The 15,875-nt window shown below is 42.0% G+C and overlaps 2 protein-coding genes across 4 annotated transcripts; one reads left to right on the forward strand and one right to left on the reverse strand.

Moving 5' to 3' along the window:
• Positions 1-15: 15 nt before the first annotated feature.
• SHPK (sedoheptulokinase) lies at positions 16-8,192 on the reverse strand. 2 transcript variants are annotated; one of them, XM_052689184.1, is made up of 7 exons: positions 7,902-8,189; positions 6,523-6,664; positions 4,189-4,372; positions 2,820-2,972; positions 1,629-1,804; positions 1,338-1,538; positions 16-432 (listed from the first exon to the last, which is right to left on the reverse strand). In XM_052689184.1, the coding sequence occupies exons 1-7, from the start codon at positions 8,061-8,063 to the stop codon at positions 38-40; spliced, it is 1,413 nt and encodes a 470-aa protein (XP_052545144.1). In that variant the 5' UTR covers positions 8,064-8,189; the 3' UTR covers positions 16-37. The 2 variants fall into 2 exon arrangements, with proteins under 2 accessions (XP_052545144.1, XP_052545145.1); XM_052689185.1 differs by lacking the exon at positions 2,820-2,972 and having other exon boundaries at positions 7,902-8,192.
• A 209-nt stretch (positions 8,193-8,401) lies between these two features.
• CTNS (cystinosin, lysosomal cystine transporter) lies at positions 8,402-15,841 on the forward strand. Of its 2 annotated transcripts, none has more exons than XM_052689188.1 (11): positions 8,402-8,533; positions 8,923-9,032; positions 9,514-9,592; positions 10,780-10,864; positions 10,957-11,060; positions 12,006-12,137; positions 12,871-12,970; positions 13,065-13,184; positions 14,161-14,331; positions 14,731-14,848; positions 15,188-15,841. In XM_052689188.1, the coding sequence occupies exons 2-11, from the start codon at positions 8,933-8,935 to the stop codon at positions 15,316-15,318; spliced, it is 1,140 nt and encodes a 379-aa protein (XP_052545148.1). In that variant the 5' UTR covers positions 8,402-8,533; positions 8,923-8,932; the 3' UTR covers positions 15,319-15,841. The 2 variants fall into 2 exon arrangements, with proteins under 2 accessions (XP_052545148.1, XP_052545149.1); XM_052689189.1 differs by lacking the exon at positions 8,402-8,533 and adding an exon at positions 8,692-8,745.
• Positions 15,842-15,875: the final 34 nt, after the last annotated feature.

Below are 15,875 nucleotides of genomic sequence, written 5' to 3' on the forward strand. Positions count from 1 at the left end.
AAAAGATGACGCATCTCAGGCCATTCCAAACAGTAATTTATTTTCCCTGGAACATCACCATGGCAGCCCCCACAGCAGCATCAACATCTTTCCCATAAACCACAGGGAACGGAAAAATCCTTTCCACTTCCTGCCTCAGCACCTCATTCCTGGCAAGAGCGCTGCCGCTCCCCAGAACTCTCCGCACTCCTGTCTCCAGCAGGCGCTGCACTGGCAGCATGGAACAGAGGTTTTCAATGAGGCCCCTGCACACAGCTCTGGTTACGTGGCCCAGGGAGAGCTCAGAGGCAGCAATGCTGGTCACTGAAGCCAACCGCTCAGGAGTGTGTCTCTCTCCAAATATGGTTGGGTGGACTGAGAGATGGCTGTCGTTTTGGTCCAAGGCTGCTTTGATTATCTTTGCATAGATGGCAGACTCTTGAATCTGAAATCCTGCAGATCAGAAATGTCACGTTATTATTCTGAAGAGGTTTAGTATACGTTACACGTGGAGACTTAAAATGAATATTGAGTTATTTGTTCAGAAAAATGCTGTATGCCTTCTTCCTTTGCATCAAAGGTCATTGTTTTTCCAGGATTATGAACTCAGTTCTCTCAATCCAAACTTATCTACTATCTGTCATACCAGAAAACCTTTTCTGATTGAAGAAATGGCTGTTTCTAGTAATACACCATCTGTCTCTGCCTACACTGTGCAAAGTCACAGAAAACAGCACCTCTTAAAGGCAATAATGGCAGACTTCACACACAACTCAGCCACTGAAGTTGAAATGCTGAGTTCACTTCAAGAACTCACTGAAAGAATTATTTCAGAGCTCATTTCTGCACTGTGGAACCCAGGAGATTATAAAAAATAAACAACAACAATGAAAACCAAAACACCACAATCATAAACGCCACATTTAAAGCACTTAGATGATAAATATGAGTTTAAATCTTAAAATCCATCAGACTGCTCTAAAATACGCATTAAAAGCAACAGACAAAAATCAAGGGACTCTTTTGGACTGCAGCCACACAAACTCAGAGGCTGTTCTAGAATTTATTGACCTTTCCTTTAAAAAAAACAACTTGCAAAAAACATTCTCTTCTGTTCTTAAAACAAAAGAAACCCCCAAATCTAGAGGCAGTGTGAATGTTGAGCCCAAAGATGACTGTCCAAACACATTCACTAGCTTCCAAAGGAAATTCCAGACACTGAGGAAGCATGATCAGGCCTACATCCTTGTTCCTTATACGGTATGACAAAACAGCCCTGAGCTTGCTCCGTTACCATAGCTTCCCTTTACCGTGATCAACCACAATTGTAAGTCTTAATTACCCTTAAATTAACTTACCTAGCTCTTCTGTCCACCGTGCCACCATGTTCACAAATGTTGCTAGCACATTGCCCCCATTAAGTGATGCTGCCACTGCCAAGTAGTCACCATCAAAGTAAGGAAAGTAAGTGACAGCTGAGGAAGGATCCGGTGTCTCCGGAGGCTGGAAACCCGAGGGCATTGAGATAGTCAGCTGAGCAGAGGTGCTGATATTGAGAACTAGAGAAAAAAAGAAAAAATTCAGTGTTTCCAGTCCTACTCTGAAGGAGGACAATGAGAAAACCAAGCAAGATATCAAAACGATCGTACCTGCATCAGTTCTTTCAGTCAGACAGGAATAAACGGAGCACTGAAAGTCTCCCAGAGCAATTCCCACTTTTGTTCCCTTGGGTATTCCATGCCATGCACTGATTGTCCTGCCTGCAATACTGCCAGGGTCTCCCACCTCTGGAAGCAAGTGAACAGGAAAGCCAGACTTTTTCAATCTGCAATCAGAACAATATCATTGCAGGAAAAAAATATAATTGCTGGATTTGCAGATGCTTTCATCTGTTTAAAAAGCTCAGTCCAGTTCCAGTTCAACAGGTTGAGTGAAGAAGAATAGTCTGGAAGAACAAATAGCTTTTCTTTATATACAATCTGATTACCTGAGATGATGAAGCAATACCTGTATAAAAAGTCAGACAGACAAGCAGTTCCACAGTCAAGGGACAATTATAAAAATTCAGCTTTAAATTCTTCAACTTCAACAAATTCAACAAATTCTTCAGAATTTTGAGCTGTCATGCAGTTAGTGGTTCAAAACCAAATCACAAAGAGTTAAGTCCAACAAACTCCTTATGCAAATAAACTGCAAGGCACACTATATTGCTACAGCAAAAACAGGAGGTTAGTGGGAGTTCAGCATGCCAACTGCAAGTTTCTGACACTCTTCCAAGGTATTAGGCACTAATTTACCTTCAGGAGAAGATCTTGGAATCCTGGCCTAACCTAAGCCCTGAAATACACACAGCCTTATGGCTTTGCCCTGAAAGAGCAAATCAGAAAAAATAAATAAATAAAACCAGTTTCCTGCAAGACATCCCATAGCCCCTAGAAAACTGTAACTATTATCAACAATAAATCTCAGCAGTTACAAGGGAGCTCTGTTGAAAGAAGTTGCCATTATTAACAGTATTTTATCATCACAGCCTTAGATGCAGCATTCACTTCTTCATCCTATCCCACCATCACACAACAGAAAGAGAGAACAAGTCTGATAAATCTCTCAGCTATGCTGTCTTAGGTATTTCTAAAAATACAGTGCCATAAAATACATAATTTTATATAACATAGACACAGACACCATACAGAACAAGAGAAAACCCAACAGTCCTTCAGTACAAGCCACACCACAAGTAAGATCACTCTACTTGTAACACATTCATACTTAGAGCCCAAAATGGTGTTCACTTTACCTGACACAAAGCACGAAACCCACTGATTGACCTTAGCACTTACATGTCAGTATTCCAGCTTTTGTTTCTGGAATTAAAATATCCCCAGCTGGCGGCATTCTGGACAGACATGAGTGGCTTCTTCAAGTCACACAACATGGCAACCACATAGTCATGGATAGTACCAGCTGCATCGTAAGACTTCAGAAAGTCTGGACTTTTAAACAAAACATTTTAAAAAGAAAATCAGCAAAGGGAGCTTTTAGACCTTGGAAGCAAGGTTATGTCCAGTGCTACAGGAACTTCAGATGTATGCAGTCCCATCTCCTAAAAACAAAACAGTAATCTCAGTATCTCAGTGATTAAATTGGATTTGGTGGGCTGTTATTGTTTTCTGTTAGTTCGTTTTTGCTTGTTTGCTGTTGTGCAGGTTTTTAATTGGATTTGTTTTCCAAGCTCTTACCACAGCAGCAACACTGCTGGTATTTCCTCATGGAAGATAGAGACAGTGGCACGAGCCATCCAGGTTTGAAGGAACAATACAGCAAAACATACAAGGAAGATAATAATTATTTGTACAAGAATGTCACATTCCAGAGCATTCGAGAAAAACAAGTGAATTCTTGCAGTTGCTATAAGATTCACAAACTACACAAATGAATATGTACCAAGTAGTGAAACAGAACGGGAACAAATCAAAGACTGGGCTAGTGAGTTGCACGGCTCTAAAGCAAGATCATGTCACATCCCAGGTATCTACTGAACACATGTTGACTGAAAACAACATCTAATAGATATGTCTCTATTTAGCCTCAACTTATGGATGAGGAAGACATCATCTCTGAGAAATGTAGCCTCCTGCAGATGAAACTGAAGACCAAATCCTTCTGGTGCAATGTTGTAAGTGAAAAACTGCATCCTCTGCAAAAATGCCACAATAAAGCAGAGCATCAGTAACACTTCATAAGAATCGTGGTGTCTAAAGAAGGAAGGAACTGAAATTAATTTAGGGATTGTTTCTTTAACATCTGGCAGCAACCAGCCAAATCAACTCTGTTACTGTTTTAGGCACGTTTGTACTTTCCACAGTGTGCACAACCAAAGTTAGTGTTCAAGCTATTTCAGTAGACTTTCTTTGAGCAGTAGGCTGGACTATAATTATTTTATTTCTATGTAGTCAAAATTTTTTCCTTTCATTAAAAAGATCTGCAATATTCTTAATGAGGTCAGAAAGACTTGCATGCTGAGTTGCACAGTTTATATTAAAATCTGCCATTACAAATACTCTCTGAGTACTTAATATTATGATTAGAAGCCCCTGAGCTCATAGTTGTATTAACATACTACAGGAATACTAATTGTCATATAAATTCAAGATGAGAAACCGTAAGTGAAACAGCCTAACACAGATGCCCTTTTGAGAAACAACATACCTTTTCTTTAAATACCAGTAGATGGTGGCACAGCCAAATCCTGTAGCCAAGCTGATATGTGACTGTGGCAGAGGAAGAGAAGAGAGGAAGGCAGGACTGCAGCGGCCATCTTGCCAAGTAACCAGATGACTGACTTCCTCTGGCTCAAAGATAGGGCCAGTACCTCCCTCCGTCCACTTGCAACCTGAAACATAACAGTGTTTGAGAAGTCCAGTAATTACCAGCAGTGCATTCACTGCCTGGCATTCTTTACTTCCAGATCCTCTGAGTTTGTCAAATACAATGGGGAAAAAAAAGCAGAAACAGTGAGGTCACCCCAATAGCGATTATAATCAAATTAATTAGTCACAGTTTCCGTCCTACATAACATCATAATTCCAATCATCCTCAAATAATTTTGCATTTCTGCTGAGAGGTAAGAAGCAGATATGACAGCTCTCAGATACAAGAGCTGAACTGCCACATCGTGACTGAAGAGCACAGTATTTGTATGATGGACAGTGCACAGTTTCATCCATCTTTTGAGTCAGTGCAATTGCAAACCTAGTTCTACATGTATTAGGCAATGGACTGCAAAGTACCAAAGAACCTCCCTATCCAGAGAAGGATTTAATTCAGTTTTATCAGTCTAGCACTTTTTAATTTTTCCAACAGAGATCACTACACCTTTCGTTAAGCTGTCAGATGTTTCTATGCAAAGGCATCAGTTCAATTATGGCAACTTCTCATGGCTGCACAGAGCCTTCTCAGCAACGTCTGCATTGGTCCAGTGCAGTGTGCTGCTTCCTGCTCCCCATGAGCACTCCTAAGGCAGATTACAGACACCTCAGAGCAGCAAATCAAGCAGAGGCTGAGCTCCAGCACTGGCCTCTGTAATGTCTGCTAGTAGCATGCTCCACAGCACAGCTTCAGCCTCTGCCAACTACTGCTCTCCCAGATAATGCTGGGCTACAACGTGGGGTCAGGACAGGCCACATGCTGTATTCAGTTGGCCCTGTAACCAAAGCAGCTTTTTTGGTTTTGTTGTTGGTGTGGCAGGAGGCTTTCAAGTTGTGCAGTGCCACTTCTCCTTCAGGTCACAGAAGAGACCTGGCTGCTTAACTGACCAGCAAAATATGATTTAAAAGGTTTCTTGGGTTGGATATAGGGCTTTGAAAGTATACACACAGAGTAAAAAGCAGCCATGAAAGGTGGGAAATATTACAGGAAACATGACAAGCAAATGGATGCCTTTTCTTGCTGTCTTAATTCCCTGTTCTATCAGATCTGTTTGAAACAATTTTCAAAATGCTCAGTTCTAAATGGATCCAAAGAAATATTATTAACCATAAATCTAACCCTAAAGGATGCTATTAAAAATCTAATTTGTATCCCAAAGTGCATGAATTCACTTAGTCTACTCAAACAAATGGGAGCAAACATCCTCTTTCACAAGATATAAATGAAACAAAAGTAGCATGTGGCTTTAGGAAATAAAATATTAACCAATATCACACAAAAATCTGTGCCTATCAGTCTATCACAAACCCAAGAGGTTTTGTTATACAGCCCTTGGGACAGCTGGAAAGCAAGCAACAGCTCCTTCAGTCCATCAGCCTTTGGATTTTTTTTCTTTGCAATCATTTTAGTATTTAAAGTAAAACTGCAACCAGTAATGAATAGCACTGTGTCTCCTTAAGCAATTAAAACTGGCAACTTTTGATAGCCAGTGACCAGCACTTTTGGAAAATTTCTTCTGCAATTTACAATAAATCTCTGCTTATCTCCTATTACTGATTTTCAGTTTTTCCTCTTACTGTGCTGCCAAGCAGCATTTCAAATTAGCATAGCAATATTCCCTGTTGGATAGCTACTGCTGTGCATAACCTAACATACAGACCAAGTATAGCTTGCTTTCCAAGGCACACACAGAAGCGTTAATACTGCTTCTGCAGTAGAAGTATTGAGGTACTGAACAAGTAGGTAAGTGTTGCTCTTTTTAATGCCATTCCCCTCATAAAAAAAGTAATCCATGTGGTCCAGAAGTTCTTCCAAACAGCAGCAGACCATACAGGTAGCATATGATGGACAAACAATTAACAATTCACATATAGGCAATTCCACCTTCACATTTATAACTGCACTCGCTCCACAGGGATCTCACATAAACCCTCCAAACAATCTGTGTGAACAATGTGGTTATTTATAGGCAGCAGCTGAAATGACAGTAATTAAAGCAAAATCCCCACAGAAGATGATGAACATGCAGTAGTTTCTTACAGATCACTTCAGCGCTCAGAATTTGTTTTCTGCATCATAATACTCTACACAGGAATGCCGAAAAATTAATGTTACCTTGATCTCTTTTCCAAAACACAATCCCATGCATTTGCCCTGTAATGCCAATGTGACTGACTCTTTGAAGCTGTTGCTGAGGTAGAGCAGCAAGGCATTCATTCAGGGCTCTTATTATCCTCCCGCTGTCCTGCTCCATACCCTGTAATCATGAAACATTACACTGAGCACAGAGCCATTAGGACTCACTCACTGTATTTATTAAACAAGGCTACTCTAGTCAGAAGCAAAGAACAGAATTCATTTAGCTTAATAGCACGCATTAGAATAATATTCACTACTAAATTGAAAGAAAGAATACAAAATGAACCACAAAACCCCAAAACCAATACTAGCGAATTGAGAATGAGATAACAGCATCTTACACTGAAAGCCAAATATTTCTTAATTTCTTAAGACATAATACTCAAATATACCTTTTTTTTTAATAAAAAAAAAGTCATGAAGACTCAGATTACTTTGACAGATCAGAATGGAGATTGCAAGCCAAAGTACTTAAATACAGCCTACATACACAGATGTGTGCTCTTGTATGTATATAAACTTCTAGCTGTGAAAACGTAGGTGTAGGGAAAAAGGTTGGCCTGTTTGATATCTGCTTAGAAATGAGCCCTTGGAAGCACAATGCTAGCCTAGAGAATGCTGATACTTTATGTTCATGTTTGTGATTCATGCTTTATTTGATTGACCAACACAACAGAAATAAAGCCTTTTAACAGGTGTTTATGCTTTTGGTTATTTCCATGGGGAATTTCCAGTTAGAATTCCATCTCACATTGAAGTGCAAAATACCTTCCCAGTTGGCAAGTGCTTGTTGTTTGCTGACTGGCATCAAAGACAAGGTGATGATTAACAGAACAGGTTTAGGTTGTCTTGTGACACCTGGGACTACAGCAAAAGCGGAATCAGACTTTCTGCAGGCCTGCAGAGTCTCCGTAGTGAAAACTGAGCTTGAGATACCATTTCAGATGTGTGAGAGGCTCAAGTAGAGGCAAATCATTTACCTCTATGGTGCTACTTAAGGAATGTTCTCAGCAGCTGCCTCCATTTTGAACAAAAAGAGGGAATAAGTTCTTGAAGAATTACACCGAATGTACTATTCTCATTGTAACCTGACCACTTCAGTACTTAACCAGCAGTTTGTGTCCTTCTTAAAATAGCTTTACTCGGCTTTCTTGAAGACCAAGCAAAGAACATATTAATTCTAATTTCAGATACCCAAAAAACATGCAGCAACCATCTGTCACTCCAGGCACAATAATAATAATTAAAAAAATAATAATCCAGGAAAGCCACCAGAGTCCCCATAAACCAGTAACACAACCCAGCCACTACAAGGCAGCCATCCTGGAACCACCAGCAGCACTTCCAGCCCTTACCTGCAGTCCAGCTTCCACACTGCTGGTGTAGGCCTGCGTCTCTCTGGAGCAGCTCTCTGCCACCACCTGCCCTTGCTCTGTCCCCACCAGCAGGGCAGCCTTCACGGAGGTTGTGCCCAGGTCTATGCCCAGCACGCAGACAGAATCAGGCCCACCCTCCATGGCTGCTGGCAGACGGGACTGCGTTCACCTCGCCCACCACACACCAGCCTACAAAGTTCCTGGGCACCACGCAGCGTGCTGAGCCCTCACAGCGCTGAGGGAACAGCCTGGACCCTGCCCTCAGGACTCTGGCCAAACATGTCTCACCCTCACAGCGCCGGGGTGCTACCTCCATCTTGAGCGTGACAAAACGCCCCTTTCCCCAGCCCTCCCCAGCACCCTGCGCATCATTAAGCGAAGCACCAACACACAGCCCGAGCAGCCAGCGCACCCTTCGACCAGCCGCTCTCCCCCCCGCAGCCCTGCGCCCGCTTCGCTCGGACGCGCCCAAGATGGCGCCCGGGAGCAGCCACAGCGTGACACCGCGCGGCGGAGCGTGAGGCGAGGAGGCGATAGGCAATCGCCTCACGTGAGGAGTTGAAAAGGGAAGAGCCGGGCTGCGTGGGACAGAGCTGCGGCGCTAGAAGGAGGTATGTGGGCTTTATCGGGTGCTGCTACCCAGGTATAATGCACCCTAAAGCGTGGGATGGCTCCACTTCACCGCGCCCCTAAGGGGAGGGCGGCGAGGACTACAAGTCCCAGCGTGCGCCGCGCGGCTACGGGAGGGCGGGCTGCGGGGGTGCAGTGGCTGCTGAGATTTGTAGTTCCGGGAGGGGGGGGGCGGCTGAGTGGCGGGAGCAAGGTGAGCGCTGCGTGAGGAGGGGGAGGCACCTCTAGGGCCGTCTGGCAGACGGGGACTGACAGAGTAATGCCTTTTTGGGCTGGGATGGGGCTGTTTTAGAGCTGCGAATGGGCTGGTGCCCTCCCAAAGTTTGTAGGGTCTGAACAGAGCCTTTTTTTTTTTTTTTTTCTCGTGCAGCTCATCCACCATGAGGATGAGACAGCTTTTCCCTCCTGTTCTGCTCCTCGCACTTGTGCTGCTGGGGCACGGCGGTCAGTGCTCGGCTGTCCCTGCTCGGACCCAGAGAGGTGGGTGAGGGGGCTCAGAGGCATCCCCCCAACTCACACATCAGGGGAGACCTCACCTCCCTCAGCTCTGCTTCCACACCAACCTTTGACTTTGCACGCTGTGCTGAGGCGGTGTTCTCACACACAGACCGCTATCGCAGGACACTTGCCATATACTTCAAGAGTCACGCTTGGATCTCGCTTGAACATCTGGTTACCTCGTGCACCTCAAGCAGTAATTTTAAACTAAATTTTAAACGCTATACCTACCAAGTTACTGGGATCACATCACAAGCAGTGTCAGTTTAAAGTACTGTATTGCTTCCTCTTGTGAACTTTTGCTGCAATTCAAATATTTAGATTGCTTCTTTGTGACATGTTCGATGGTTATTTAGTTTTCCTTTTAAGTTGTTTAGTCTCCTTGAAGTACTGACTTATTTTTTTTATTTATTCTAATATTACCCTGCAAATAGTAATGGACAATTTTCTTTTCCCCCCTCAGATGGAGTCACTGTACTCTCTGTCCCTGAAGTGGTTTTGTTAGAAAATGGGAGTTCAACAAATGTCACGATATCTCTGAGGTAAAATGATGAATTGAAACTTTGTTTTGTAGGTGTTTGTTTTTTTTTTTAAATGAAACTGGGAGGAAAAAGAAGGTAGAACTTCACCATAGATAGAAACTTCCCTACAGACTTAGTTAAGTGCGCATATAGAGAACCTGATCTGAGTGTGACTGGCCACTTCTAGACCATCACATCACTAAGTACTACTTTGGACCAAGATAGAGCCACAGCATCTGAAATATAGTTGGTCTCCAGCAATATCCTATACCATTTGTATGGAAAATTGAGCAGAAGATATTTCATACTGTCTACCTTGTATTAGCTGATTGAACTACCTTCCATATGTAGAGTTCCTCCACTTCTTAAATGGTGCTGAAGAGAAAGTTGCGTTTCTTAGAAGGATCACAAAATTTCACCAAAAAATTTCACCATTTCAAAGAAATGCAATGACTCCAGATTAGGGACTGAGGCACCCAGTCTCACTGTTCAGTACAATGCATTTTGTAGCTGTGTTTTTGCTATCTTGGGCCTCTCCCAGGAAAGGAGTGTTAAATACTTACACTTAAAGATTCCAAAGGGCAGAGGTGTATGTGAAGGGAATAGCCAGGTGATAGTGTAGTAAGTGTGATGAAGAGGAAAGTAGCAAAACTGGGTGCAACAGTTTGGAACTCTTATTTCTGCAAAGAAGCATGTAGCAATTTTGTTCACAGACAGCTACAGGCATTTGAACCTTATGATACAGAGTGTACTGCTGTGCAGTCAGACCTCCTGGACAAAGGCTTAGAGGAGTTCTTGGGTAAAGCTGTTCAGAACTATTTTACTTTTTTATCTTATATCACTACTGTAATTTCTGCTTATTATTACCTCAGTACTGTCTATCCTTTGTGCCTCTCATAGTCCCCAAAATCCTACCATTGAGCTTGTTATTCCCCTTCAGGTAATGGTTTTGCTATGCTATTTGTGTGGAACAGAGGCAAAATGTGGTCATGTAACTGTTCAGTGCCTGTCACTAGTTCAGATGAAAATCAGTACAGTGCTCACAGATGTAGAGTTGCTGTCCTTTTGAGTATTAAGTAGGTACTGTTATGTACAGGCTGTTTGTTATGTTCATTGCAGCTCTGAGGAATTAGCAGATACAAAGATTGTTTCAGGGCTGTGAGAGTGAACTCAGGCACCAGTCTAACTTGGCTCTTCCATCTATACAGGGCTCCATTAAATGAGACATTGGTGATAACTCTCAATATTACACATTCATCAAAACCCGGCACCATTATTGAGCTACCAGATGAAGTAAGTGATAGAATGGACTTATGACTCTAGGCAAAAGCCTGTTGCTGGTATGGTGCAACTTTCCTCATTCTTTCCTCCACTTTGCCTTGCAGATTCAGCTGCCTGCAGGTCACACTAAGGCAGGCTTTCAAGTGAAAGCAGATGATGTTGGACAAGTAACAGTTTATCTTTATACCAGTAATTCCAACTTAACTGGGTGAGAAACTGATTTTTAGTTCTGCTCACTATACTGCTTCACAGTATCCTTCACAGAATCCTCTCCCTGTAGCTAACTGGACATGGACAATACATAGTTGGGAAGATGTAGTGACTCTCCAGCAACCCTCAAGGTAGTCAGACAAATATGAGCTATGGGAACTGGAGTGGTATAATATTGATATTTTGGACTTTTACCAAGGTGACTGTGAGCACTTATGGCTTTTTAGTCTGCTCTTAATAACCTACCCCCAAAGTCTCAAAAATACATGTTCTGATCCAGGAAATGTTTGTCAATGCCTAGCAGGAAACTACACTTAGTGTGCAGAGCTTGCTCTGCAGTGCTAATGCTGTATGTCCACGTAATCATAAGGAGATGCAGGTGTTCTGCTCCCTGGTTATGGGAGCCCTCTGTTCACAGATTCTGGTCCTCTCTACCAGGAAAACAATCTAGCAAAAGGGAAGAAACTGGATTCTAGTTCCATGTTGCCCAGATGCTGCTTATCAACAGGATAGTCCTGTGTTAGTTCCTCATTTTACTTCTCCTTTTAAGACTTGCAGTAAAAGCAGAGATAACCACATTCAAAAAGCAATCAACAGGCCAGGCATGATCATGGGGCTTTGCTGGCAGAGCATGAAAAGTGAAACTGCTCTTGCATAACAGACCTTGTGCTTAGACTGTGGAAACCATAGGCACAAAATAGCCTTTTTGAAGATTTCTATGTAGAATAGAAAGAAAAAGGCTGAGGATAGGAGTAGGACGTACCCTAAATATAACAGGAAGACTAAATAAAGGGGGAAAAACTTCAAGGAAGTTATTTCTGAATCTTTGTTTTGTCTCAATGCCTGGACTCTGCTTGCTTTTCTTCTATGAGCAGAACAAGGCAGAAGTCTGTGAAATAAAGTATGAGCAGGCAAATTAACCTTTGTTTGTATTAACCTTCAGACCTAGGATTCAATTTCAAGTGATTCATAGCATCATAATGAAATATGCTGATGAGGTGATTGGATGGATCTATTTCCTTGCTTGGTCTATCTCCTTCTATCCTCAACTGTTTGAGAACTGGCGACGAAAAAGGTAAGGAAACGTAAGATGCATTTGCAGGTCCCTTAAGCACTTCTGAAAATCGTGTTCCGAGGTTCAGGGACAATCTTTGTTCTTGGGAATTATGCACGAAAAGATTGGAGGCAGGAAGAGAAGCAGAATAAAGTTTGGGCCTGAATTTATGCAGCACCAGTGAGCTTTTACAGATGTAGATCAGAAGAAATTCTGATTCTGAAGTTTGCCACCCAGTATTAACTCCTGATAGAGGAGGGCTTCCATGTTTCCTGTGATGTCACGTTGCATGTATCATCTGGCCAAGGCACTTGTGCTGACACCCTTAAAATTTACTTCCCTTGTGAGCTTCTTACTAGACAGCAATTTGTAGTGTTATCATTAGATTAGCTCCCTTTAAACAAAATGACTGCAAGTAGGAAAACTGTAGCATGAAAACTGAAGCAATCACTCTGGCAAAGACGCACTGCTGCTTCTGTGGATTTAGACTGGCATGATTTTTATCAGGCTGGCTGAGCCCATGAAGAAGTAAAGTTAGACAGCAACAAGCTTGGCAGTGAGAGCAGTTGTGAATGCCAGTGTGTGGCATACGAAAGGATACTTCACCTTACTACTCAATGAACTCAGCATCATGTCATCACAACACCTACAGCTTTGGATTTCAACAAAAAGGAAAAAAAAAATTGCCTATCTGGCTGTATGTTCTAGGGATAAGTAATCCCTTAAGTTTAATCATATTTTTCTCCTTCTCTAGTGTTGTTGGACTAAGCTTTGACTATATAGCACTAAACCTTACTGGCTTCATAGCATACAGTGTGTTTAACGTTGGACTCTTCTGGATTCCCTTAATTAAGGTAATCATTATTCTCTTTACTATTTTTCAGGAGTGGAGGTATCTACATAAGGGATTTATGACACTTAGCTAGTTTTGGTTTCTCTTGCACTTAGGAAGAATTCTTACTCAGTTACCCCAGTGGCGTGAACCCTGTGGCTATCAATGATGTTTTCTTCAGTCTTCATGCAGTAGCTCTAACACTGCTCACCATTATCCAGTGCTGTATTTATGAGGTAAGACTCAACGCTGGACTGCTTGGGTCGCTCTAGCAGAGCTCCCTCTGCTGGACTCACCCTACCAGCCTACTGAAGTCATCTATCTTCCCTCCCTTTCAGTGGCCTTTACAGTCCAGCAGCCGTATCTTTTGAGTTAGCCACTCCTGCAAGCTTTGCTACTTCAGCCTCCTGAACATTCTGAGCTTACAAGTAAACTCTTTAAAGACCCAAAATAACTAAAGCAAATAGGCAAGTTATAAAGTTTCCATGTCAATCTCTAGTCAGCACATAGATCATAGTTCTACACAGTACAAATACTCACACATTTTGATTCTTTACCTTTCAGAGTGTTCTTTGCACTAGGAAATTCCCTGCAATTGACTTCCCCCAGCTCCACCTAAAATAGCTGCAGAGGCCCGTTTATAATTCTCACCACTTCTCAGGTGACACTGATCACTAACACTCAGGTGGCCATTGTAAAAGCTCTGATCTGAACAGGTGATTTGCTTTACCTAGTAACTGTGTTTTGAGGTGCTTCCTCTGGTGATGCTAAACCTGAAGCTGTAACAGCTGTTTATCACTGTTGTGAAGAGCAATATCACTTTATACTAAAGAATGGGGAGACAATGACTTTTACAGCAGTGGCTTTAGTGGCTTTCTGCATATACAGGAACTGTTGATGTCATCAGACTAAATACAAGAGCTTGTTATGGGTGGTGGCACTGAATCATAGGTATCATAAATCTTCAAAAATACTGCAGCAACATTTTTCTTATGAACGACAGCATTCTAAATAATGCTTTTGAATATTGCACAAAAGCTGCTGCAAACCTACAGCTGCTGGCTTAGAGTTCCCTCGTGGTATGAGCCTAACTGGTACAGCAGTGGGTTTTGAACTGGAACCTTCTGTAGTACTGAGCTTGTTTTTTATCTAACAAGGTTCTGGGCACGTAGGACCAAGGGCATTCTAAGTATATCTGCATTTCTCTTTCAGCGAGCAGGTCAGAAAGTATCCAGAACTGTTGTTGGACTACTGGCACTTGCATGGATTTTTACGTTTACAACGTTGTTTCTTGCTGCAGCTGAGGAGATGACATGGCTACAGTTCTTATTCTGCTTCTCTTACATTAAGTTAGCAGTCACACTGATAAAATATTTTCCACAGGTAAGCCTGAATTTTTCTGTTTTTATGTTAGGGTAATAGTAACATAAGTCTAAAGCACACGTTCTTGAAAGTCAGACTAAACTAAACCAGCAATTGTTGTTTGTTGGCCTTTTAGTGATAAAATAATGTAAAGCTCCTACATAGTATATGTCATAAATGCACTCTTTTATTGGGATTACCTAGGGCCCAGCTACTAAAAAGCCCATATGAACAAAGATGCCTTAGTATGTGAGCTGTCTTACCAGCTAGGAACATCTTTAACTTATTTGAAGACTGGAATGAGATTTCCTCTAACACAACACTGCAGTAGACAGCAGAGTCCTGTCTGGTCTTAGTCTTGGCTGGGTGCAGAAAAAACAACAGGTGACTGGCACACCAAACTTCTTGTTACACATTCAGGCATACATGAATTTCCGTCGGAAGAGTACAGAAGGATGGAGCATTGGAAATGTATTATTAGATTTCATCGGTGGAAGCTTCAGCCTTCTGCAGATGTTTTTGCAGTCATACAACAATGGTAAGGCTGAATCTCAGCTGGTGGGGCCTCTGTAATGGGGTGGGAGAAACTTGCTACAATGCAAACAAAAACCTACAGGATTTTACCTTGGGAGACTGTGCTACTGTAGCTGTCCTTGTACAAACAATTAATGTCTCTATTCCTAGAAGATAGAAAATAATGTAGCTATTTTGAAGGAGTTATTTGCTTTGTACCAACTGTCTGTTAGTTAGTCTTAAAGTATTGAAGTAATGTAGGTAACAAATGTGAACTTCTTTACTTTGTATGGCATGGTCTTGCAGTCTTGAGATAAGATGAACTCATCAAGTTAGTCTTAACCTTTAATCTTGTGTTTGACAGATGAGTGGAAATTAGTCTTCGGAGATCCAACCAAGTTTGGCCTGGGTGTCTTCTCCATCATCTTTGATATTGTTTTTATGGTTCAGCACTACTGCCTTTATAGGAGATGGGGGTATGAACCTTGTGAATGACAGCTCTGAACATTAAAAACTGAACTTGCCTCTTCCTGGCCAAGGGATTTGAAGATGCCTACTACCAGTTATCAGAAATACTGATTATTTATTCTGATCTGTTTATATTTTAATCTGCCCTGGTATGGAATACAAGCTGCCTTGCCAAATACTCTAAAGGATATAAGGCTATCTAGCCTCCACTTGCAGATGGAAGACTCATGCCTGTGGAAGCTGCAAAGCCAGCTTTAGCTTGAGCTGGCCAAGCAACACGTGGATCTTCTCAACTAACAACAGGAAAGAAACCAAAACTGCATTTTTTCAATTATGTACCACTCCCAAAGCTCTGGCTTCCAAAAATGAGATCATATTAAACCACTTAAGATATTAATAACTAAAGGTGGTCTGTGGATTTAAGCTCTGCTGCTGCTGACTCTTTGCAGACCAAACCACAGTAGAGCACCACTCAGGTGGGCTGGCAACAGCAGCAGTGGTAACTGAAGGACTAATAAAGTTGCTAGGGGAATAATTAAAAAAAAACAAACTACAACTGTTAGAACTTTTTCTCTAGGAGGAAA

Source organism: Tympanuchus pallidicinctus, unplaced genomic scaffold, assembly GCF_026119805.1.
Source record: "Tympanuchus pallidicinctus isolate F22 unplaced genomic scaffold, pur_lepc_1.0 scaffold24, whole genome shotgun sequence".
Taxonomy (NCBI): Eukaryota; Metazoa; Chordata; class Aves; order Galliformes; family Phasianidae; genus Tympanuchus; species Tympanuchus pallidicinctus.

Bases quoted from the DNA above. Each gene is read 5' to 3' on its own strand.
- SHPK (XM_052689184.1), bottom strand. From the start codon at position 8,063: ATGGAGGGTGGGCCTGATTCTGTCTGCGTGCTGGGCATAGACCTGGGC. The intron at 1,805-2,819 runs GTAAGTGCTAAG...TTCTGATTGCAG, and splicing joins AAAAGCTGGAATACTGACAT to ATTGAAAAAGTCTGGCTTTC. The intron at 433-1,337 runs GTAAGTTAATTT...TCTGATCTGCAG, and splicing joins ACGGTGGACAGAAGAGCTAG to GATTTCAGATTCAAGAGTCT.
- CTNS (XM_052689188.1), top strand. From the start codon at position 8,933: ATGAGGATGAGACAGCTTTTCCCTCCTGTTCTGCTCCTCGCACTTGTG. The intron at 9,593-10,779 runs GTAAAATGATGA...CCATCTATACAG, and splicing joins AATGTCACGATATCTCTGAG to GGCTCCATTAAATGAGACAT. The intron at 12,971-13,064 runs GTAATCATTATT...TCTTGCACTTAG, and splicing joins TCTGGATTCCCTTAATTAAG to GAAGAATTCTTACTCAGTTA.